This window comes from Hippopotamus amphibius, chromosome 11 (genome assembly GCF_030028045.1).
Source record: "Hippopotamus amphibius kiboko isolate mHipAmp2 chromosome 11, mHipAmp2.hap2, whole genome shotgun sequence".
NCBI lineage: Eukaryota > Metazoa > Chordata > Mammalia > Artiodactyla > Hippopotamidae > Hippopotamus > Hippopotamus amphibius.
Genome location: NC_080196.1, coordinates 62,805,230 through 62,831,194, shown reverse-complemented (window position 1 = coordinate 62,831,194; position 25,965 = coordinate 62,805,230). Strand labels below are relative to the sequence as shown.

Sequence of the window (25,965 nt, the reverse complement as noted above, 5' to 3'; positions counted from 1 at the left end):
GGGGCGGAGGGCAGGCCGCTATGCCCGGGCAGGGTTAGGAGAAGCAGGATGAGGCTTTGTGAAGAAGATGCTCTTTGCATTGAGCTTGTGTCTGCATAGGTTCATTGTTCTTTTTGTTGATTTTATACGTTAGGGTGTAGCCCATTTTTTTCAGTTCCTGTCTCCTCACATCCTTAAAGGATTTTCTGTCAGTGATAGTTCTAGCCAGAGTGGCCGTCCCCTTCATGGGTGTCTTCCTCTCTGAGGGGGGATTGGCAGAAAGTCAGGCCAACAATCCATCCCACCCGCACGTTTCTGGAGATGAGTCCTCATTTCTCATCTTCCCACAGCTGCAGGCGTGACCCTGAGTCACCACTGCTCCCTCATGTCGCACGTCTCAGAAGTGCCTTGGGGTTTGGGGTCAGCCTTGGTTCAGGCTGTTTCTTCTGGAAGAATTGTAACAGCTGTCATGGGCACTGCCTGCTGTTTGGTCCTCGCCAACTCAGTCCATCCTCTAGCTTCCCACCAGAGGGGATTGGCGAAGTAAGTCCTTCTCATGCCGATTCCATGTAGCCATCTGGGTTATGTCTGAATCTCAGTATAACAGTGAGGCCCTTCTGGACCTGGCCTCTGCGGTCCACCTCCCTGTCCTTGGCTGCAGCTGCGTCTCACCTGTGATTGCGTCCCGGGGGAAGCTGTGCCCTTTCTCTTCTGCACCTTTGCCCCCCGACCTATTGCTTCTATTTCAGGATGCGTTGTCACCCCACATCCACTCCCCATGTCTCTCAGTTTCCCACCTGGTGTCTCCTCCTGCCAGGGGGAGCCTCTAGATGAGCCCTCACTGCAGTCAAGGCCTGTCCTCTAAAGTTCTCTGTGCTCACTTCTGGAATAGAACTTAAGATACTACAGGGTGCGTAGTCATCTGTGAGCTCCCTGGGTTCCATCACTGGGTCTTTAGGGCCTCACACTGTGGCCAGTGCCACTGAAGCAATAGATGAACAAATTGGGCAAATTGAATACTCCTCTCACAGGTGTCTTCAGTCTTTCCTGTCTTAATTGAGCAAATGCTTTGCTAATTACTTATCCCAAAGTTTCACTTCCCATGCATCCGTGTTTCCCTGCTTCTTAGCGGAACAAAACAGAACTACTTCACCCTCCATTACGTCCTCCTCTCAAACTCAGATCCCTGGTGCAGTCGGGCTGGACTCGGACTGTGCCACCGGAGGGCCGCACTCCCACCACTCCTCACCCTCACTCGTGTAGCCCCTCAGCCTGCCTGCCGTTCAGCTTTGACTTCTTTCGAAACCTGTGTTTACCTCACTGAGTTGGTGGTAGAACCCCACAGAGAAGAGCTCCTCCAAGTGACTTGAAAACACTGCAGTTTGTGTACCCTGGGTAGGATATACTCTAAGAAGAAAAAGAACCACACACACATGAAGACCAACTGGTGGTAATGTTGGTATTGCTCTTCTGATACTGGTGTGTGTGTGTGTGTGTGTGTGTTCTAATTTTGTCATTCTTAGAGTTTTTGAGGATTTGGATTCTTGGTGTGTGAAAGAAAGTTGGTAGAAAGATGGAAGGGTTAAGTTAAAAAACCCTGGATTCCTGAGTTTAATTGGAAATACTGGAATGAACCCAGGATGTTTATTATCTTAACAAACTTGCAAGAAAGCGTATTTCTAGCACTAACTTTATTGAAAAGGACTAGAAGCAATGATCAATGCATTAGCAAAAAGCACCGCTAGCACCGAGATTGTGGTCTTAAAATACAAAAAGAAACCAGAGCTCCTTGGAGAAATAGCTGACTCCATATCTGGCATAGGAAATGGGTAAAATAAACTTGGCATATAATGTTATGCATATAGCAAGGAAGCTATCAAATATTACTAGGATGATTGCCAGAGGAACTCGGGAGCACATTGAAGGGTCTCCCACTGGCTGGCTGAAGATGGACAATGTAAGAATCAACAAGGATGATAGTTACAGGGGAGTGAAATACATCAGGTTAATCTGCATTGATGAGTTTATAATAATACTAAAGAATAACAATGAATTGGTCACCAATGGAAGGACGATGGTGGTGAACCAGCCCATTATTTTGAAAAATAGGTAAAATTTTAGAATCACACCTTTATCTTATTTTTTTTCCTGTATGAACTTTAAGATAATCAAAAGTTTAGTTGAGGGGAAGTTTTGCTTATAAAAATATTCTGGCTAGCAATAAAGGAGTGATATAATTAGAGTATCAACTAGAACGTCAGAATTTTGCAGCCCTGAATGAATGAATGGATCTAGGTATTGAGGGTCAGGATCTGCTGACATGATGGAAATGAGATACAATCAGATATTATGTGTCTGCTCATGGAAACTCGCACTGCCGTTGAGGATGTGGTCAGCCCAACAAAATCAACCCTGGATCTGATCCTGCCTCTCTATGCAGTAACCAGTTTACAGATGATCTAGGACAGAGGCACACGTTAAACCACACAGCAGGCGTGTCATCAGCAAAATCCAGAATATAGGCTGCTCTGTAGGATAAATGATCTAGCTTCTTCAGCACACAAATTTCAAGCGAATAAAGAGATGAATGAAAAGTCATTTAAAAGTTATATCAACTAATTGCCACACATGCATACTATTTGGCACACACCTACTACAAAATGTAGAAAACGGTATTTTTGAGACCGTTGGAATTGGTCACTGACTGGACATTTGATAATATTAAGAAAGTATTAATTTTTTATTTTGAGTACCTAATTTTCAAAAGCATTTCTATCCTTTGGAGGTACATGTTGGAATATTTATGGATTAAATGATGTGATGTCTGGGATTTGCTTCGAATTAATATGGCAGTAGAGACAGGGTGGGGTGATAGATGGAACAGGATTGGTATGGAGCTAATTGGCATCTGGTGTTCACTAAGTTACTCTGTCTTCTTTTGTGTATGTTTCAAGTTTTCCATGGTGACAGAGTTAAAAGATAAAATAAGTACATCGATCTTGTTTCACATGCCCTCACCGTGCTTGTTCTGTAGTGTTGTCTCTCTGAATCCTCAAGGATGCTGTTTCCACCACTTAGTCAGCAAACAGATATTCTTGAGCAGGCTTTGTTGGCATATGTAGGCAAGGCAGAAGGCATTTGCTGCCAATAGTTTAATCTGTTTGGAATACCACAGACCTGTGCACAAAACAGCTCTAACACACAGGGCAGGGATGCTTTGGGTGTGGGGTGAATTCCACAGGCTGCAAGCTGTCTGGGGCTTAGATCACCTTCTCCCACACCCACAGGTCTCCATCATCTCTTGTGTTTTCAGGATGTGGAGGTTCTTTTCGAAACTAGAGTGTTAGGGTATAAAAACAGAGTCATTGGTCATTTGGACTGAGTTGAATATTCCTTGACTAATAGGCATTTTTAAGAAATGATCACAGGTTAAAGTATGGTTATTATAGAGAATTCTGAAATTCAAGGATAATCTCTTATCAGTTAGTGTTAACATGGTGGTTTCATCCTAGTCGGAAACCAGTGTTTTAAAAGTCATTTATTAATGCCTGTATACTTTAAGATATGTGTTCAGAATCTTGTACATTGCTAATATGGCAGATATTTTCTACATTAATCATCCATACATTTTTATTTTCTAAGTGCCTTATCTATATATGTGCATAAATATTAGTTAGGGTTCTGAATTATTTTTATAAACACTGTCCAGTGTTTTTTTTCCAAGTGCCTTTGCCAGACAGTCAGCTCTCTGCTATATTAATATTAGTGATTAGCTTGAGTGGTTTCTTGAGAGCTTGTTCTCACTTTTTCACCATGAAGTCATGTGTGAATCTAGTTTTAGTTAAAGTAATAAACATTTGTTACATGCTTGGAAAAACTTTCTGACTAGACATGAGCTCATCTAAACGTTCACGTTTCACATATGCTGGTGGAAAAGAATATGGATGAGGGAGAATTATTTTTATTTCCTTCATACATATGAGTGTAAAGTAATTTTCCAAAAACTCATGATATTGTCCCATTTTCTCTTGCTTCCAAAGCCATGACTATCTTGAAGTCTGAGTTAACACAGCTGTCTTTCATTACCTTCGGGGCACAGCAGTGCTCCCCCCCCCCCCCCCCCCCCCCCCCGGTGCCCTCTGAATGTGAAGAGTGTGTTCTTGGTTCAGAGGGAGCATTTGCCCGGCCTTCGCCTCCCTCCCCACCCCGTTAGCTCATGGCCTCCTTCCATATAATTGCAAAATGCCATAAAATCAAAATGAGGGGCTGATTTCCACGTGGAGCCGGGAAAATTATGCCAGTTCGTCTAAATTATTTTTTCCTTTTTGGAGATAAACCATGGTTGCGGACCGTTCCTAGAATAATAACCTTTCATTATTCCATTAAGCTTTCTACTGTTTACATCGCTGAGGTTTTTTATTTTTGCTCTGTTGTTATAATTGAAGATGAACGTGTCCTAGCTGCATTTGAGACAAGGCTGTGTCCGATGGAGGAAAATCTCCTGAAACAGTAGTGGAAAAATCCCTCTCATAGAGCTCCATCAAACTTGGTACTCCAGGCAGAAGACTGAATTTGGGGGCTGGCTGGACCATAGTTAGGTCATCTTGGCCAAAGTTTTGCCGCTCTTGAGTCTTTATCTGTAAAGGAAAGGTGGGATTAGATCAGTGGTTCTTGAACTGGCTGCCCTTTAGGATTTCTTTGGGAATAGCAGAGCCTGGGCCCCACCCCATAAAATCCGGTTAAACCCATCTGGGCAGGGACCTGCTTCCTGTTCTTTTTAAAGCTCTGCAGATGATCCTGATGTGTGGGAGTCAGGGGGTGAGAAGGATCTGAGCGCCTCTGGATCCCCTGCAGGGCTTGTTAAGCACAGGTTGCTGGGCCCCACAGTGGAGTTTCCTATCCAGTAAGTCAGAGTGGGGCCGGGTATTTTGCATTTCTCACAAGTTTGCAGGTGATATTCAGGTGCTTGTGGGTCTGGAGACCTCTCTTTGAGAACCACCGGATAAGATGACTCCTGCGATTCCTTCCAGGTCCCGCCTTCTGGGATCGGGTCTGGAGGCCAACTGCGGTGGCTCTTTTGAGGGACAGACAGTGTGGCTGCTGCAGACACACAGTCGGTTCTGTGCTCTGCCTCCCTGCTTGTCCTGCAAGCTGCACAACTTGGGAGGTGGAGAAACTGCTCCCTTACCTCCTCAGATACCATTTGTAAGACCCTCATAACCATCCTTAGGGACTGTCTTTTGAAACACACGAGTCGCTTTGAATCCTTCACACGATGGTCTGTACTGCAAGGCAGTGTTTCCTGTGTTGAAACCCAGCAGGCTTCGTGTGGCTGGTCCCTCTGGACCCGTGGGGGAGCGGAGCCTGGTGATTGCTAAAGAATGAGAAACAGATCACTATAAATATTCCCGACAGTCGGGGGATTCATTTGCTTTATCTTTATTAGATTGCCCAGAAGGCAATAATTGGTCTTTGGCAAACAACGATGTGAAGACTGGTTGTAAAATTCCTCTGGCAACAGTTAAGATGCTTCATTTGAATAGAGCAGAGCAATCTTCAGAGGTCTGTCTGGCGTCAAAGGCTTGTTCATAGTTTTCACAGCACAGCCTGGATGGAGAAGGGACCGGGACAGTATTTGAAGTCTTTTTTTTTTTTTTTTCCCCTGTTTCCTGCCAGGATGACAAGGATTTGGTGCATGAATTCGTAGTGGCTGAAGGTCTGACATGTTTGATCAAGGTGGGGGCCGAGGCAGATCAGAACTATCAGAACTACATCCTGAGAGGTAAGTTACACCCACTGCGCACAGGGCGGCCAGTCCCTGCCGCAAGGGAGGTCTGGGGTCACCTCCAGGAACTTCGATTTTTTTTTTTTTTTTTTTTGAAAGATGTGGTTAAGGAATGTGGTGCTGAAGACATCTTGTAGCAAAAGAAGACACCTTCGGGTTTTATCAATTCCTCATAACTAATTAGTGACTGGGTTCATTTTACTGACTTTACCTGATGTCTCTTCTCAGTTATTAAGAAAAGAATGTTCTGCACACTAGGTTCTTTATAATCTCTTTTATTTGGTGAGGAAAGGTACACACCAAGTGGGCTCAGGAAAGGCCTGCATTTCAGCAGAAAGCCCCCCAAAACCGAAGAGGCCAGTTACATCCTGGGAAAAATATTGTCTCTGACTTGGATTATCACTGGAAGTGCCCATAAGAAGTGCACTGTTCCACACCAGGTCCTCCTGTTTCTGACTTGGTAGGTCTGGGGTGGGCCCAGGATTTGCATTTTAAGGAAGGATGCTGAAAGCTACCTCCGTAATTTCATTGTTTTACAAAGTGATGCGTGTGTGGCATTTGAAGCACTGATTACTGTTCCAGTTCATAAAGTTAATGTTCTTTTCAGAGTTAGGGTATTTTTGTGCACCTTCATATAAATAATTTGATTTGATTCAATAAAATCTGTGAATAGGCAGGGCAGGAATTCTTAGGTTGGACCATATGACATAGCTGTTATCAACAGTTTTGACTTACCAAAGGAAAAATTTAATATAGTTCAATATTATCTCCATTTTGCAGTTGAAAAATTTGAGACTCGAAGAGGTTGAGCATTTGCCTGAAAAATCATTTCCTCTAGTGTGAAGTCGAGCAAGGGCCGTGGCCAGGCACTGGGGCACAGCACAGCCGATCAAGGTTCTGTTCCCCCTGCTGCATGTATGCCTGTAACGCCAGAACTGTGTTCACATAAGGAAGAAAAATACCTCCTTTTCTTTCCCTTGGATGAAGGAGAAATACACGAAACGTGTGGTTTAATATCAAATGTCCTTGGTTAGAGTTGAATGAGGCAGGCAAAGTGAAACAGTCTCCTGCAGTTTCCTGCTGTGTTTTACCCTGAGAAGGTTCCTTACGTGCTGAGTTGTGACCCAGCACCTTGAACTCTCTGAATCCTTCTCCATTTTCTCTGCTCCTGGAGAGCCACTGCAACAAGGGCAAAAGCAAAAGGGAAAACTGAGGGCTCATTAAAGAAAATTTTTTAAGGCCCTATTTTCAAGTCAGTGTTAATTTCTTCTGTTGTTTTGATAAATGCCAGGTGTGTGTGTGAGCCAGGGTACCTCAGCCTCAGTTTCTCTGCTCCACAGTGTTTGTGAGGCTGGGGACGCACCTCCTTTTGTCCACCTTTCATCTTTCCCTGGGTGTGTGGTAGGTCCTCATTACAAGCTGTCAGCAGAGATGCTTTATGTCTGAATTTTATGATTTCTAGCCGTAATAGAATTAAAACATTTATATGGGAACTTTTATGGTATGTGTAGGCAAATTAACCATAAACTTTGTCCTGCTGTGTTGCCTCTGAATGCAGCTGTCCTTCTGTGTCTGAAGAGACACATATAAGCCTTGATTCTCATTCCATGTTTCCATCTACACTGGCTCATCACCTGGTGGAGGGGCGGCACAGAAGTAAGGGTGGCAGCAATTCCTCTAGTTTATTTTCCAGGTCATTTATGCCATGGATGCTCATAAGTTGAACCACATGGAAGGAAATATACCTAAAATCACCTAATTCTGAATAGTGGGTCCAAATTGACAGTATATATATATTTTTTGTTATGTTTAAAGAATACATCATTTTAACTTAAAAAGAAAGTCTTCCCCCATGTGTGCTGGCATGAATGCATAGACCTACACACACCTCTATAGAACCAACAACCACCTACATGTTTGTCTTTATTCTTCTGACCCTTACCTAGGAGTGTATATGTACATTTTTATAGAGCCATCATCATTGTAAGCATCTTTGCTCATCTGCATTCAAGGCTGAGGGGAGGAGGATGACTCTGCCAGTGGTGGTCAGCCCCCTCTGATCTGGAAGGCAAAATTCTTATTAGGAGCCTCCCGCAGACCCCCCACGGATTAGAACTGCGTTGCATGACGGTCTGTAGCTGCAAGGGAGGCTGGCACAGTGCGTGTTCGGCTTCCTGGACTCTAAGGAGAGGCAGCAAGAGAGAAAGGGCTGGCTTTGTGCCTGCAGGTTACTTGTGCCTGCCACATAGAGGGACTTCAGAAGGAAAAACTTAGCCCAGCTGAGAAAGCCTTCCAGTAAGCAGTCCAGTGGTGGCCCAGTTGGAGGTAGTGAGTGTCTCCCTGCTGCTGAGAACGTTGTTATGTAGGGGCAGGGTAAGCTCAATGGCTGCACACCATCCCAAATGGCATCAATTGTACTTGCTGGTAATGAAAGGTGGTGCTGACACAGAATACTTCAGCTGGGCTCTCCACCCCAGTGCATGCTCATCGTTAAGCTCGCATGGCTTTATTAATCTGCAGTGTTCTGATCTGCCCTGGAAAGGTACCAAAAGCAATCACCAAATGCTTGAGAATCAGAACTCCCAAGCACAGCCAGGGGAGAGCCCTGCCATCCACCTTTTACTTCTCTGTCCCTGCAGAAAATGCCACTGAGGTAAGACCCTCACTGTAGGCAGCACTTCCTACAGCGTGAGGAGACTCCATGTTTCCATTGTCACTACCAAGGCCTTGCCTTCTTTCTGCCTTGATTTTCCAGTGGTGGCTCTTTATTGGAGGGCAGAGGGCCACCATCTGTTAATGGGAAATGAGCTAGTGCTCCTTTCCATTTAGGTTACTAGAGGGCATCCTGCTTTCCCCATAGCCAAGGAGGCTTTGCATGCCTGCCCCACTTCCACTGAATCTCCGAAGACCTGGGGTAACCAGGGCACCGTGTGCACACGTCAGCACATTTGGACGTATGTGACTGAAGGCCGTGCCAGGAAAGTGTACTTCTGAGGGATGTAAATGACAGATTTCTTAGGCTGTGACTTTTGTGTTTTGATGCAAGGAAACTATCATTTTTCCCAGCCCGCATGTTGAATCACCCTTCCTGACCTTGAAGACATGCAGGCTTTTTTAGGTTGTGATCAGCGTCCAGCAGCCAGCAGACATTTGCACTCAAGGACAACCTGTGAATTGCCTCTTTGTCCCACCTCATTTTAACCATATTACCTTGGGTGAAGGAAGGTGAGGCCGGTTGCAGATCAGGAGGGAAAAACCGGGAAGAGGTTTCCAGTTTTGTAACTCACCATTCCCCGGGGAGAACACATCATGCTGCCCTGGGCCGCTCGGGAGGAGCTCCGCGGAGGGCGAGGGCAGGCGCGTCTGTTGTGGTTTCCACGTGAGGCGGGGTGAGCAGGTTTGGGATTGGCCAGTTTGCATGATGTCCGTGGGCGCTGGGGCTCCGGGGCTGTCCCTGGCTGGGGCCCTGAGGGCAGGAGTGTGAGAGGCCCGTGTGGCAGGCGGTTGGGGGTGGAAAAGTGGACTGGTTGACCTCTAACCAGAGCCTCGGCGTTTAAAACCTCTGTTACCTGCCGTCAGGTGGGCCAGGTGTCACAGAGCTTTGGTGGAGCCTGCCCTGTATGACGTTTCCTCAGGAGCCCCGCTGTGTGTGACCATGTGTGAGGCCCCCGGATCCAAAGACAACAAGAGCATTTGCAGGACCCAGTCCTTTCCACAGCTGCTTTTAGGACTTGTTTAATGTATCTTTATTTTTGCACTCAGCCCTCTGTCAGCTCCTTTTTTTTTGAGGCCCAAGAATATTTTGCTCTGTGTTGAGGATGTATCTGCTGAGAGGTAAAGACAGGGTTTGAGTTACGGTGTAGCCTAGCGCTCTCCAAAAATGTGAGCCGGCTGCTGGGAAGAGGTCTTAAATGCACAACAAGTAGAAATAATATTTATCTGACTTATTATTCTTGGATGGCTATAGCTAATGATCTAAAGGGGTGTGTGTGTGTGTGTGTGTGTGTGTGTGTGTGTGTGTGTGTGTGTGACCACCAGTATTTAATGTATATCTATGGTGGAGTTTTGTATCTCACAATTATTCTTATTGAAGTAAGACCTTGAGAACTATGTTCCTGGGAACTTAAACTTTCTACACACATGCTGAGCCTTACCAATGGGCCCTATTAGGCCCTGGGGATGTGCAGATGAAACCAAGATACAGCCCTGCCCTGGAGAAGCCCTCTGGAGATGCTGCATCTGACCCACTTTATACATTGTATCGCAAATGTCTTACATGTTTAGAGATTGCATATAGGTGCTTTGGGGGAGAAAAGAGAAAGAGATAGGTAGGATCAGTAAGGCCAGTTGCCTTTGCTGGCTGTACCTCAAGGGAAGCTTCCTCTTAGGGGCTAGTTTTACATGAAGAAGTTAGATTAGATCATTTCACCTAAAGCAAAATACCCATTAATCCTAAAGCACCTTAGTCATTATCACAGCTGGATAAGATCTTAGAACTCCTTTAGCTCAACCCTTGCATTTTAGGAGAAAACTGCAGATGTTTTGTTTGCTCCTATGTTTTTAAAAATGTTTTAATTGTTGTTAACATTTAAAAATTGGGAGATTTGACTTAAAAAAATCCAGATTTCAGATGTCTTTGGAAAAGCTGGAAACCAGAGAATTTTAGCGCCTTGCCAGATGTTACTTAACTAATGGGGGAAAAATGCCTTGCGTATTAGGGGGTCTCTTGATGAGGATCAGGGCTTGTGGTCAGATAGCTTTTGTTAGCATATGTATCACCAGGAACCAGGCAGTGGTACAAAATGATCAAATGGTAGTCCAGAGATGATTAAACTGACATCCTCCATCCCAGGAAAACTTAAAAGTTTATCTTTGACATTTCAGAGCAAAGGAGGAAAGTGGAGGTTGGGTTTAGACTGTAGATGGGGGAGGGTAGGGAAGGGCTCAAACTGGCACCAGGATGAGGAGATGAGCGGCGAAGGGGAGAGCTGCTTACTTCCTGGATCAAGGTCTGGTCCTTGGCTGCCGTGCTTGCTACCCTCCAGCCTGGCCTGCCTCTCCCCTACCCCCTCACGCTGGTCCTGAGGTGCATCCTACTGTCTTGGAGGAAACGTCCTCCTTCTCACCTCTTGCCCGGTCAGGGCTTCAGGGATCAGCGATGACAGCCACGTACGTGGTCAGTTGTGTGGATGACACAATAGCACAAGTGTCCCGGTGGTGTTTGTCACCAGCCCCTGGGGAGGGGGGCGTTGAGACCAGTGTGAGGGACAGACTCTTCTTTCACTTGGTGTCTCTCCTCTGGCTCAGTCGTGGTGACAGGGGCTGTTCCCGGTAAGGAATCATGTTGGCTGCCACAGATTAGCGGCCCGTTGGGCCAAACCGAACCTGCAGAGATGAGTGTGTCAGAGCATAGAGGCCAGTGGAATACAGGCGGCCAAAGATGGACTTGGCTGACAAGAAAACTTTGTAAAGGCTGAGTGAGGTAGGTATTTTTCTTAAAACAGAAATAGCTTTTATAACTTTCTATTGTGTAATTTTGAGCACAGGATTGTCTGAAAAGCAAACACCATAAAAGGAAAAATAGAAAAATCACCCATAATCCCACAAAACAAAGGCCATGTTCTACCCACGCGTGTACATGCTTGCTTTGCACATGCTTTTTACAAAAACGAAGTGTTCTGTACGTATGTTTTCAACCACATCTCCTGGAAGGGAGTAGTGGACCTTGGAGCCTGGCTTTGTGATGTCTCCAAGACCTTGGCACAACTCTGTAATTTCTTTAAACCCCTGCTCCCTCACCTTTAAAAGGGAGATAATACCTTCTTTATTGGAGTGTTGTGAAGCTTAAAGAGCTCATAGAAAGATCTAAATAAAAGACTGAATTCTAGGTATGACAGTTGTTTTCAATAACAATCAATTATATTAATGCAGTAACTACCTGTTATGGGCTAAATTACCTACCCCTCAAATTCACATGTTGAAATCAGACCTCCAGCCCCCAGTACCTGAGAACAGGACTGTATTTGAAGATAGGGCCTTGAAAGAGGTAATTAAGTTAAAATGATATCACTGGACCCCAATCCAGGATGACTGGTATCTTTATAAGAAGGAGAGGTTGAGACACAGATCTGTCCGGGGGAGAGGATGTGAAGGCAGAGGGAGATGTTGGCCATCTGCAAGTCAAGGAGAGAGGCCTCAGGAGAAACTGACTCTGTGGACACTTTGAACTTGGACGTTGAGCCTCCAGACCCGTGAGAAGTTCTGTTGCTCATGCCCCACCGCCTGTGGTACGGGGTATAGAGTTGTTGAGTTCAAAGGTGTGTACATTTTTGTCTTGTTTTTTATTGCATAATTGCCCCTTCGGCATGTGTGAATTTATGTTACCACCAGTCCTCTCCGTTTCTGCTTATTTACCCCAGGCCGGGGGTAATCACCCTTTGTAATCTTTGTCATTCCTGGTGACTAGGGTTCACTTATATTCCAACAGACAAATTTTATAGTCATTTTTATAAAGAGGCTTGCAAGATTTGGTTGTCGTTGTGTTAATTTTGTCCATTAATTTGAGAAGAATTGACATCCTTATTTAAACATTCAAAACCATCGCCTGCGCGCTCTTTCATGGCCCAGGACAAATCCTTTGCAATGATGTGTTCTCCATCCAACTCTTGTGTGTGGTGTCCATCTCCTTCTCATTTGTTACAGAATTTTATGCAAATCGCCCCAGGTGTGTTTGTATTTTTTTTTTTTTCTTGTTTATTCATTTTTGAATTAGGTCTGCTATTTACCACATGAAAGGATGAAAGGATTCTCTGGGTCTTCTTCCTGTTTATTTTCCGTAAACTTGGTTTGGGAGTGTCATCTAAGAAGGGTCTCTCCTCGCCTCCTTGGGGGTGTTTGGCTTCAATCAGGGAACACTCTGGGTCTTGGGGCCTGCGTTTCTCACTTGTGGCAACTGCTTCGTGAAGACAGTCAGGCTCATAAGTGAGGCCCCTTTTCCCTGAGGGAGAGTTAGCTTCCTCTTCTTCTGTGTTTGCATGTTGGAAACTCTTTCTTTGAGGACTCAGATGAGTACCAGCCTGCTGGAGACTGGTCTGTCAGTTCTGGGCGTTCACCAGCTGTGGCACGTGGGCTGGGAGTGGCTGGAGAAGCTGGGCTGCTTGTAGCCGTGGGACCTGGTCTCCACGTTTTATTGTTTCTTTGTTTTTTCTCCTCTGCTGTAGTTTTGAAACCTCTGCTTTTGGTGTCTAATGTTCTTTGTGCCCTGGTGTATCTCACCTCGGCCTGACCTTTCTGCTCACACACTTGGCACACTGCTGAGGATGTGGCCTCCAGGTTGAACCAGCCGCAAACCTGCTGTGAGGGGTTTGGTCAGGGCAGGAAAGCCACAGCCCGCCCTGCTCGGGAAGGGAGGCTGAATCACTCCTGCTGCTGCTGCTGGTGTGTGGTGACAGTAGAGTCACCCCTGAGTGCTCTGAGTGTCCCATCTGCGGCCCCTCTTGCCACCCCCGCCATCCCCACCCTGCATCAGGCCTGCATCTGTCTTAAAAAACCGGGTCAGAGAATAGTCTAGAGCTGCACTTATGTCTTTCCTCTACCAGCCTGTGCAGGCACAGGGGCCAAAAATGGGACTCCCTCTGGGGCACTGTATGTGTTTCCCGTGGCCTGCACGACCGGGCGGACACGGTGGACTTGCCCAGCTTTTCTCCACGACTTTCTCCCAGCAGAGGGAGACCCACCATTCCCCACGGGCCTGCTGCAGTCTCTGGTGAATGGAGATAGACCCCTCCAACGCCCTGGTGTGTGGTTGGCTACGCCTAGTCTCAGGGCTCGTGGAATCCCTTCTGCACCTGTGCTTCTCACTGGTCGTTTGGGTAGGTTGGTAGGAAGACAGTTTGGAGGCTTCTGGTCATGCTGCCGTTTCTCTGGATGTGCGAACTCATCGGAATCACTGTGGCTGTGCTCTGTGTCCTGATGGACCCTCTGTCTGCTGCGCTGCGTGCGGGAGTGTGGTGGGTCAGGTGGGCGAGGGAGCAAGGGAAGGCCAGTGCCGGATCCTGACCTCGGATGGGACCAAGTGCCCTTGTGTTTGCTCTGGGTTCTCAGATGAGAGAGGCAGGTGCTGGGCTGGACCGCAGGTGAGGCAGGCAGCGTGCATGACGCGGAGCCCTTTACCACACTGGGCAGCACGCGGGACGTTTGCCTTCAGTTTCGAACTCTAATGGCACTTCCAGCTTTCAACGTGATTTTGGTCTCCTCGTCACTTCCTTGCAAGGTTACTTTTTCCCTGTAATTAGGCAATGCTTATTTTGGTAAGTTGACCTTAGAACAAGGAAGGCCTTTCTTTCAAGTTTTAATTTTTTTGAAGTAAAAATCAATGAGTAATTCTGTTAAGTATAACAGAAACACTTCACTGGATAATCCTTATAAAGCAATACACGGCTAGGTCTACCTAGCCAACATTCTCCCCAACCTGGAGTATCATTAGGCCATATCGTGAAATTGATGATACGTGACCATTTTACCATAGAAGTGGCAAAGCTGAATGGTCTAACCTAATATTATTATCATCATTTAAACGACTCATTTCTGGATCGATAAGATGCTTCTTTAACATTCACCTTGCATTCTATATAGTCACAGCCCTCCAGAAATTCAGGCCAGTTTGCAGACCAAGAAAAACAAACAACCACCCTGAAAACCCTTGCTATTTTGTGCAGTCGTGCCTTTGAGTATTTCAACCTGTCATAGTCTCAGCCAGAGAGATTTCTCCAGAATTTTCATCCCCATAAGTAGCTCCCGTCTTCTTCTTTTATCTAAGAAGAGAAGGAAGAAAGAAAAACAGAGTTATTTGGCCATTCCTGTGTGTGGAATTTTCCATGACTGAATCTCATTGCTCTGTGTTCATCAGGAATTTTTCCACTTTATTTACACCGAAGATGTGCCTTCTCCTCCATCCTTCTCTCCTTGTTCAGTAGACTTTCCCAGAGGAGCTGCTGAGGAGGTGGACCTGGAATCACAATCGTTATTTCCTTGGCTATAACCTTATCTCACATGTGGTCCTTTATAGGGCTTCTACTTACAAAGCCAGGCTTATGATAGAACAGAATGTCTTAAGCAAATTTTAAACCTAGCGTCAAACATGGATTAAAGTTATTTTCCTGGCTGGGATTTACTGGGGAAGGGTCAGTTTTTGTGTTCATAGTGTCTTGCCTTTTGGAGTTTTGAGAGCTCTGGGTAGATTGGGCCAGCCTCCTACAGGGCACTGCTCTTTCTCCTGGCACGGTGACTTCCCCTGCCACTGATTTGCATAAGGCCCCCAGCCCAGGTCCCTCTGCAGCACCTCAAACCCGTGGAGCTGGTGTGTCCTGGGTGTCCCAAATGCACCACGTCCAAACCCCAACCCGATAGCTTCACCCCCTGGCCAGCACCCCACGGCTCCATCCAGCGTACGGATGAAGAGCCGTCGTCCGCCATATTCAGGTACTGCTGGGAGCCTCCCAGACCCGTCTTGCTCACTCACTCTCTGTAATCATCAGTTATCAAATTTGGGCTTTTCTACCCTTTACCCCCTTTCAAGTCCTTGCATCTCTTTTCATTCCCAGTTTTAGTTTCTGAGGTCAGATCATCATTTTTTTTTCCTTCTTGATCTGCTCTCCCAGTCCCCTAACCAGTCTCTCTGCTTTCAACCCTGCCTTCCGTGGCCCATTTTGCCCCCTGTTGCCTGCTTGACCTTCTACAGTGCCCAGCTGGTCTCCTCAGTCCTTGACATACATGACTAGTCGCTTCTCTCAGCCTCAGATGAAGCCCTGACCCTCCCGTGTGGGTAGTGCCCACCTTGGTCCTGCCCTAGTGTGCCTATTCAGCCCTTGCCCTGGCCTCAGCATCACCCTTCCTCACCTAGTTTGCACTTTATCCCTTTCTTCCTGCGTGTCCTCAGGATGAGGCTCAGACGCGGTATTCTGCAGGAGACCTTCCCTTGCCCCTGATATTTTGGCACTCTCTGCATACCCAGGTCTTGACACTTACCTCACTGATAATAAATATTTGTTGAGCATAGATTATGGGCCAGAGACCCTCGTCTAATTCCCTGCACCATACTTGGCTGCCTTCGTGTCAGTTTCCATCCTTGATGCCAGGCACATTTTAGGAGCTCAGGGAAAATTGGCTGAAGGAGAGAATAGATGAATGATAGAATGTCTGCAGGGAAGAGAACTCACGACTCTTGAGGAAGCTGCTGGTTTTTACTAAGAATTTGACAGAGCCTGGACTTGCTAATCTGAAGGTTTAGCTCACCAGATCTTCTTGTTTTGGAAGCACTATAGCACACTTTGATTTCTTTTGAGTACTTACCAAAAAATGCCAAATCATTGAACTTTCTTTTTGTTAAGCTTGCTAGTTCAGTTCATCAGTATAGTGGATATCTTGATTTTTCTTTTACCATTTTCTTTATCGAAGTATAGTTAATTTACAATGTTGTATTGGTTTCAGCTGTACAGTAAAGTGATTCAGTTTTATATATATTCTTTTTCAGATTCCGTGTATATCTTGATTTTAAATTCATCATGATTTCCGCAGATAAAATACACACAGAATGGGTTATACTTTATAACTGGTTTTGGAGCTCAAGGAGTTATTTATCTGCCACCAAAACAGATATGTTATGAGTTCCTCGGTGTAAGGACTCACAGACTCTGTGGCCCCAGCTTCAGCTTGCTCTTTGGTGTCAGGTAGATCTTCAACAGATAGCTGATGAAAAAAGAAAGAATGAATGAATGAATGAAAGAAAGGGGAGTCCCCAGAAACATGACACAGGGCTCTGTCTTGGTCTTATTCAGTGTTTTCTGAGCGATTGTGGGTAAGTGTGCAAAAGATATGAAATGTGGGGACAGCAGACAGTTTGGAGGGTTTTCATCTGAGTTGGTTTTTGGTACCCTTGTTACGTCAACCGTGTTATTCCTTGCTTCCCTTCCCCTGACTTTTCTTTCCCCAGCTCCTCAAAGCTGGGCTCTGCCAAAGCCACTGCTGTGCTAGGCTGGCCTGACTCATATCTGGAGTCCGTTCCCGTAGGCAGAACAGTGCTCCGTGGCACCCGCCACACACACTCGTCTCTGCCCCCAGTGCCTTCTTGGCTCCAGGATTTCCTGAAACACTATGAGGGCACCTGATCATCCTAGAATCAGAGCCTGACTCCTTTCTCTCTGAGGTAACCCTGGCCTTAGAGCTGGCCTGGAGCCTGCAAGGGTTTACAGAGGAAATAAGTGTAGATGTAGTTAGATAAGGAACGGGTTGTTTTGGAGGAAGGGACAAAATTGCTGCTTTTAAAGGCAGATTAGGAGCAATGAGTAGGAGTTACAGGAAAGCGGTTTTTGACTGGAGACGAGCTCCAAGAAGAGAGCTGGAAAATGACTTGATTTCTCTTGCCAACGTAAACTGATCAGGGGTGACTTTCTGGAGCGTTCTGTTGAGGATTCTGAAGCCACATCCAGCATCAGCAGGAAAGAGTGCCATGACTGATTAGTGGTGTCTGTCGGCAGCCCTAGAGGTGGGGAGTGAGAGCAGGGTGCCAAGTATGGTATTCGCTCATTCTGGGGAATACAAGGCATTTTCAGAATGTTTGTTGAGTTGATTTCAGACAGGTGTGTGGGACACTTTTCCAACCACAGAACACACTACTTTGCACTGGGAATGTTCCAGCAGAGCCCGGGTTTATGGCCTGTTAGGGCTGCTAGGGTTGGGTAGGGTGCTGCTGGGTGACCTCGTAGATCCCTTCCAGCTCTGAGATTCCGTGATTCTAAGTAAAACATAAAAAGCAGAAGGGGTGGAATCAGAGCCATTTGACTCTCCCCCTTCTTCATGTTCTGTAACAGGTGTTGTAGGATCCCCACGTCACACCAAAGCCGTATTGTCCTTTTTCAGAAAGTCTCAAAGAAGACCATCTGGTTACATGGTAGAGCCCAGCTAAGTCCCTGAAAAAAAAAGATAAACTGTCCTTAGCCATTTCAGGGCCAGCATTCCCAACGGTCTGAAGGATGAGCAGGGTGAGTATTGGTTTCTGTCCAGGAGTTCACCTGTACATGGTGAGGTTGGGAGCACAGGGGGCAGTGGTGGGCTTGCACTTTCTCTGGAGCCTGAGGCCTGGGGATCTGGAGGGCTCACAGAAATATCGTGGTTGGACTCACTGGTCAAACAAGACGAGACTGGAGGAGTGGGTTGGGAGCTAAGAGGAGAGGCCCACAGACAGGACCACCTCCTTGACTTCCTGATCTCCACACCACGCCCTGGTCCGAACAGGTTCTCTCCCCGGGTGCACCTTGCTGCCCCACACCCTTCTTTCCAGATCCTCTTCCTGTCTTTTCCAGCTCCTCCAAGTCTTATTTGGAGGGTTGCAAAAAGATGACCTTCCCCTGATTCTAGATTTCATTGGTTTTTGTCCGTTTGTAGCTCTAATTTGTCTCTGGTTGGAGGCCTCAGTAAATGAAGATGGGCTGGTTCATTCATTTGTGAGTGAGTGTGACCTGATGGCCTTACCTGAGTCAGTCACTTTGGGGTCTGGGTATGCAGAAGCAGAGAACAGTACAAACTAAATAACAGTTGTGCTAAGTCCAAGAATAAGAAGAGAGATTAAGCTTAAATTTGGTAAGGAAAGTGACAGGTGTACTGTGGTCAAGGCAGAGTTCTATGATGGCCCAAAAGATTCCTTCCCCCTGGTTTATACCCTGTATAATCCTCTCCCCTTGAGTGTGGACAAGGCCTGTGATGTGTGAATGTGATATGATGTGTCTGTGATATGACGGATGTGTGAATATCACAGCACCATGATTAGGTTACATTATATGGTAAAGGCGAAAGGGTCTTACAGATGTAATTAAGGTTACAAAACAGTTGAGTTTGAATCAGTTAGAAGGGAGATCATTCTGGGTGGGACATGCTCTTCTGTTGACCTTAAGGAAGCAAGTTCCATGAGTTCTACAGCTGCAAGGAAGCTAATGCCGCCAACAACCGCATAAGCTTGGCAGGGGACCCCAAGCCTCAGATGGGACCACAGCCCCAACTGACACCTTGATTGCAGCCTTGAGACACCCTGAGCAGAGGACTCAGTTAAGCTGTGCCTGGACTCCTGCCCCATGGAAATTGTGAGATGATAAATATGTGTTGTTTTAGGCTGCTAAGTTTGTGGTAATTTGTTATATAGCAAAAGGAAGCGAATACAGTTACATACAAACAATCGCCATACAAAGCCATCTGGACAGATTAAAATTGGTACAAAATATTGTGTGACCTCCTAAGAGACAGAGGTCTTGGATGATGCTTAGGGGAAGGCTTCATGAGGACAATGACTGTTTCTTTTCTTCTTGGGCTTTACAGGCAGCCACATGCCTGCCATCCATTCCAGCTGAGTTCCCCTCGGTGCCCCTGCTACCGCTGGAGTCATCCTCTTGCATGGTCTCCTGAGACCCCCACCCCTCACTTGGGGGGTGGCTGCCCCTTTGGGCCTCTCAACTGTTGGTGGAGTCCAGGCCCATGCAGTTAAAGGGCTCTGTGCTGCACACAAATGGGCAACTAAAAGAGATGGTGATCCAGAAGAAAGTTCAGTGTTTCCAGTATGCCATTGTCAGGAGAGGACATGGCAGGTTGAAAAAGGTTAGGCTGAGTTTCAGGAAGCAAAGGGAAGTTGGTAAGCAATCACGTGGGTGGTCTCGCCCATGAATGAGAGATGGGAGACCAGGCGCAGGGGCTGGGTCTGGGGCAAGTCTTCAGAGGTGGTTTTTGCTCACCTTCCTCTGCATCCCCACTGTTCACATGCTCACACATCTGGCAAACGCGCTGTGCAGACAGCCGCAGTAGGAGGTGGAGGGCTCCAGCGGAGGCCCCTCACCTCGAGGAACTTGGTGGTGGCCCGAGGATAGGAGCCGTCAGGTAAGGATGGATATACACAAAAACACTGTATTCAGTTGGGTTTTGGATGAAAATCCTGAAATCCTGTTTTTTTCTCAACTTTGCTTGCGCAGCATTATGTTTCCAAGGGTGGTTGATACATATTAAGTACTTCAATCCTAGAGCATCAAAGACACAGAAAACTGTTTTTCAGATATTCTTTGCTCAGTCATTCAAGATGTTTGCTTTTCATAATTCAGCTTTTCTTTTTTTAAAAAGAATCAGCTCAATGTATCATATTTCATGGGAATTTCATAAAACATGAAATGTGGTACTTGAATCAATTATTCATTCTCTTGTAGGCAAAACACAGCACAAAGGTTTCAAGGCATTATCAGCCTCGAAAATAAAGGAAATATGTAATTTTATGGTTTTGTTTCAAAATTCCATGTGGATTACAAAATCCCACTGATATCAGTTGAAGTTCCAAATGTGAATGGTGCTTGGAACCAAGAATGGCTGACCCTTTTGTAAATTACAGTTGAGATAGTAGGAACCTTCCAGACCTACTAAGAAGCACAGTTCGTTCCCCACCTGCTTGGACAAGCAGGTATCCCGTGGAGGCTGCATCTGGACACCTTGGCACCGAGGATGGGAACAGTGGCTGATGCTCTTTGGTATGTGCGGAGGGCTCCTGGGAGTGTGAGCCCACCTAAGACCTTCCCGGCTGCTCCCCCAGGGAGCTGGGCCCAGTCAGCGCTGAGCAAGGTGGTTGCTGTTGGACTCTTTAAGCCAGAAGGCAGAGGCATATTGTCATCTGAACCATCTGGTCTGAATTAGATTTTCTAACTAGTCATGCAGTGAGAAATAAGTATAATGTCTCATAAAGAGGGATTTCTTTAGAAGGTACAGCAAGTACCTGTGAGTGTTCCTCTCACCTGCCAAACCTTGAGAGATGGTAGTGGTGCCACCTGTCTTGTAACTTGATGAACTTATTGAACAACGGCTAGTGCTTCTTCGCCCTTTGTCTTTGCAGGCTTGTTGGTCACCGGATACTGCAGAGGGCAGTGGTTTGGGACTGTTTCTCCCCATGCTGCTGACAGCAAGGGTAGTGGGTGTACAAGCGCTTCCTGAGCCCACTGTCTCTGTCAGCTTCTGGGGCTTCTGTCATCTGAGTGCAGTGCTGTCTCCTGGAAGTCACCATTAGGAGCACCATTGGGCCACAGTCTACATTCCAGCTACGGGGCCCGTTCACTTGTGTGGCTCATGGCCGTGGAAGTGAGAACATAGATCTTTATATCGCCAAAGGGGTAACACGGTGTCCACTCTGGCTCTGTGATGGGAGGTACCTGAGGCTGAGCTGCGTGCAAGTGTTTGCAACCACCGTGTTCTTCACCTCTTTGTGCAGGCTGACCCTTCTGCCTCCTCCTCCTTGTCTTACTGCAGGGTTTCTCTTTACCCTTGGTGACACCTTGCCCCTGACACCCTTCCCATGACTCCTTCTTGGCGGACCCTCCCTAAAGCCCTCTGGGGGGTGTGGCCTTCCCACCGCACAGCATATCAGTAACCCCCTGTCCCCTTGTCCTGCTGCCCGACTAGGCAGGGTCCTCCTTATGCACCAGACACTCTTCTTTGCACCTGGACCCTCCATACCCCACTCTGAGCAGGCAGTTCAAAAAGGGTGTGGTGCTTGCTGGGCTTTTCAATAAAGGAGTCAACCAGTGCCTGCTGTCCAGGGGATTTCAGGGGAGAATAAATCCATGCAACAAGGATGAGGCAGAGAAGTCGTAGAATCAAAGGCTAGAAAAACGGAAGGAAAGCCAAAAAGAGATGAAAGTGATTATAGCCAAAGCCATGTCCACACACACGTGGGCAGTTAGGTGGAACCTCAGTGTTCTTGGCTTGTCCCGGTCAGTGTTATACGATGGGAACCTGGAAGAATGAGCGCCGTCTTGCGCATCTGGAACGCTTTGCTGGGAAGAGAGCGTTCTGCGTGCTTGATCAGAGCCCTGTGTGTCTCAAGAACAAGGTCTGCCTTTCTGTCGCGTACCCCCCTCTTTCCTGTGAGAAGGGCACAGCTGAGAGAAGCAAAGGGCAGTTGTGGGATGGTGTAGTGAGTGATCTCATTTGCTCAGTGTAGGTGGAGCCCGGACCACATGCAACGCTCAGCTGAATGCCACTGGCTTTCTTTGTTAGCCACACTTCTCATGGTATTGGAAGAGAATGTGGCTGATTTGTCAGACTATGCCTTGAAGGTTTTAGGACCTGAAAAGTTGACTTCATTGCATAGCTTCTGCCCTTTTAGAAACTTGGACTTGTCTGTTTCCACCCCTGCTTCCGTGCCACTGCACTGTGCTGAGTCCCTGTTCACCTTACTTCTTGCACCCTCACTACCCTGCTGATGGGTTGGTGTCAGCTGGACAGAACACCGTACATCACAGGTAGCTCCTCCTACTCTCCAGGGGGGCATTCTGACCCCAAGCAAACATCACCATCATTTGCTGTACTCTTTATACCCTCTTGGTGTCTGGAGCCAGATTTCTTACTTGGAGTTTTATAAATAGCTGTGGCCGTTGGTGATCCTCGGGCCAGCTCTTGATGTTGCTTCTGAATATCTTGTTGATTGGAAGTTCCTGTAGTTGTTCTGGAAATGTGGCAGCATTCAAGGACAGAGGGGTTTACATTCAAGTTCCTTATCAGACTGATAGGATTTGATGTGTGATTTTTGTCTGTTCTTTTTCTGTTCAGCTGACTGCTATTATTATACAGTGAGGCAGTGGCCATGTCTTCTTCCAATATGTTTGTGATTAAGATTTGGGAGCGATCTACAGCAGCCACTTTATATTTCAGGGGGAGAGAGCCTTCATTGAATAAGTGCATTTTGCTTTCTGATTTTTCTTTTCACTATGAGGAACTAAAGAGACATGGGGTTTGGGGGAATAGTTTCATATCATGTGTATTTAAAAGTTGTAGGAAGGCTGAGGCAGTTTAAAAGCCTGAAAAGCCATGTAACTTGGAGTGGAAACCTGTTGTCCAACACTGGAAGTCAGGTCTCTGACAAGGTTCCTCGCAGGGCTGGGTAGTGGTGGGCACTATGAGATTTGGGTGGGTTCCGGGAGCATTGCTTTTGATGTTGAGAGCCTCTGCTTCTTGAGAGACACCAGCCTCCCTGGGTGGGAGGTTTGGTTCTATGGGGATGGGAGGTAGGAACAGTGGCCTGCCACGTCTGTGCTTGCACCCACCATAGGGAGAGGGTGAAGGGAGAGGACAGATGGCTTGGGATCACAAGGATGGGATGTATTGAAGTTTAAGGTGGAAGAATATACACTCCTCTGTTAATTACTTCCCTTATCAGTCTTAGTTGTAATTAAGATTATTTTGAAATATAGCAAACAGATAAAGGTATAAGGAGTAATAAAAATGAACCCGTGTGCATCCACCATTTAGCTTAAGAAAAGAAACATCACCAGTACGCTTTGTGGCCTTTCCTGGCCACTGCATAAAATAGCACCCGCCACCAGCTGCTCTTCCTTCCTTCGTGCTTCTCTGCAGGACACCACATAGTCTGTTGCACAACCCGTATTCCTGGCACATCCAGCTCCTCTCCCACCCTCAGCTGTCTGTGGCCTCCCACCCTCTCAGTCAGATGCCCCAAACCAGAGCTGCTGCCCGCGGCTGCTGGCTCCTCCTGGTTTTCCGTATATGCCCCAGGGTCCCCTGCCCAGCCTGCCACCTCTGCATTCCCTTTCTCCTTTCCCATGTCTCACACTTTGTCGCTCACGTAAGTCCGTCTCTGCCCGTTTCCCTCTGCTCTCACACCAACCCTTGACCTTGTTGCCTGACTGCTTCTGTTCTCTGCCTCTGGAGAAATCTCGCTACCATGTGGCTTTTACAACATCATTGAAGGAAAACCCTGAGTTCCTCCCGTGCCCCAGATCATGCCCCTAAATGTCTGTTCTCCATAACTGTAATTTAGGACATCAGCGAGCTCTGTAATTTTAAGGCTTGAAGTTTGCTAATGTTCGGAGTGGCTCATGTTCAGCTGGCTTCCAGTGTGCACAGAGCAGTGATTGCCATGATTCGGAAGGTCTTTAGTCTTGGTCTGCACATTTGGGAAACTCCAGGACCCTCATTCCCTCTTCTCCCCGCGGCTCCCCTCTGATCCCAGCCTCCCTGGAAGAGTGGAGGCAGGAAGGGGAGACACTGCAGTGGCTTCTGCAGGCTCCGGTGCGGGACTGACCAGCTAAGGAGACTTTAGGGATTCATGGCTGGTGGAAGGAGCTGCTGCAGTCACTGGGCTTGATCTCAGCTCGGCGGTGGGACCTCGTGGTTCTCCTTTCCCATCAGAAACACTTCTGAGAATCTCACCTGCTCTGCTCTTGGTGGGAGACTGGAACCCAAAACTTTCCAAGAACCTCTTCAGAGCCTCTCCTATTTCAGTTTGTATGAGGAGCCAGGAGTTTCTGCGTGTTATTCCACAAACCCTGGGCCCTCTCTGAGACTGCTCCCCACCACTCCCCAGCCCCGGAAGTGGGAAAGCACCTTCACTTCAAGCCTCTACTCAGTCTGTTTTATGTTTCAGGCTTATGCATAGAGTTCTTTGGGGGAAGATTTGGTTGTTAAAACAGTTAAAGTTCAGAAACCATTGTTAGATGAGATGAAATGCAGTGTTTCATCCTGTCATTCCAGGTCATCCATAACGGGTCTCCACCATGGTGGGCTGTCTGATTGCCCCCAGCATGGGATGTCTGCATGGTGCTCTGTCTACCTGGGCTCCCCTTGGTGCTGAGGTCTTTGTAAGGACTCCGCCTGCCCACTCTGCATGGAGCAGACCCACGTGTCCTCTGCACAGTGTTGTGCCTGCTGCCCAGGTGTATCCTTTAGGATCTAGGTCCATGCCTGTGGGTCAAGGACCGAGTTCTGGAGCACTCACGGTCCTCACCCCGTCATGGACATCTCCCACCCACTTCTCCATTTCAAGAGCCTGGACCCTGGCTCGGGCGTAGAGATGCCGTCCACATTCCCCTAAGCTGCCTCCCAGGAGTGGTGCCCTCTGCCACCACGTCACCATTGCTGTCTAGGGCTGCCCAGGAATCCTGGGTGTTTAATTTCATGCCCATATGCTCCCAGTGCCAGAGGAATAGGGAAAGATTGGAGAAACGAGCAAGAGAGAGAGGAAAGTTATATTTTAAGTCCAGTCACGGAGTTCAATAGTGTGGCTCGTTGTAGAGAAAGAATTTAAGATGCTATTCTGTTGCCTCCTCTCAGTCAGGCTGCCACTGGCTCAGAAGTGTTGCGCCGTCATCCGCTGGGGGGCGGTTCTCTGGACCAGGAGCTGGACCAGGGTTCCAGGGTGGGCTGGGGAGAGGTGTGGGCGGTGCAGCAGAAAAACCTCTCACCTAAGGGATCTGTGCGATGCGGAGGTCAGGTGCTGGAGTGATGACCATTCACAGACGTTCATCCGGAGCCTGTGGAGCGCAGCCTGGAGATAAAGAGCTAAGGTGAAGCCCCGCCCGTGCTCTCCGGCTGGGGAAGTAGAGACCTCAGAAGTTCGCCACCTTGTCCCCAGGCGGTCAGGTCTGGAACAGCAGAATCCCGCAGGTGCCACGGCCCCACGTGGCAACCCTCCCAGCTGGGGGTGAGGAGGGGGAGCAGGGAAGGGGGGGGTAACTGAGCGAGTTTGGAGGAGCGTGATTGGCAAGGGAGTGAGGGGATAAAGGCACAAGGGACGGGACGATGCCTGCCGAACGCTTCCGGCTGCTGGGTGGTCAGAGCAGGGGTGAGGAGCACGGGGGTGGGGGCGGAGCAGGCCCCATGGTGCGGGGTGTTGGGTGTCCCACAGAGGAGCTTGTCCCATAGGGGAGCTTGGACTCAGAAGCGCAGCAGAGCGCAGGGCAGTCAAAGGGGAGGGGGCGTGGTCCAGGTTTGGTCGGGGAGGTCGCCTTGGGCCTGTGGAGGCCAGAGGACGGGGGAGAGCTGGTGCAGAGGTCATGAGAGGTGGTGTGGTCCTGTCTGAAGCCGGGGGGTGAGGTCTGTGCAGCTGCTTCCCACACGGGGGAGGTGGGAACACAGTGTGTGCGTGGCTTGAGGGAGAGGGCGGCGTCAGGAGACGGCCAGGTTCCTGGCCGCGGCAGTAAGGCAGCAGTGACATGGCTAAGCGAGCGGAGAGGGCAGCAGGGGAGCAGTTTGAGGGCTGTGTGTGAGTGGGAGCTGCTTGGGGCCGGGTGGGTGGAAATGTCAGCAGGCAGCTGGGTATCTGAGTCTAAGACGCGGGAGGGAGATTGAAACAAGCCCTGCAGGTTTGGGCAGCATCCAGGTTACCCAGG

The 25,965-nt window shown here is 47.7% G+C and overlaps 1 protein-coding gene across 4 annotated transcripts in view; it reads left to right on the top strand.

The window, feature by feature from the left end:
• The window catches only part of FHOD3 (formin homology 2 domain containing 3), a 475,552-nt gene that overhangs the window by 206,740 nt on the left and 242,847 nt on the right, over positions 1-25,965 (top strand). For all 4 annotated transcript variants that reach the window (XM_057698544.1, XM_057698543.1, XM_057698545.1 and 1 more), the window contains exon 5: positions 5,656-5,761. In XM_057698544.1, the coding sequence (XP_057554527.1) occupies positions 5,656-5,761 (106 nt within the window). The remainder of the gene's footprint in view (positions 1-5,655; positions 5,762-25,965) is intronic.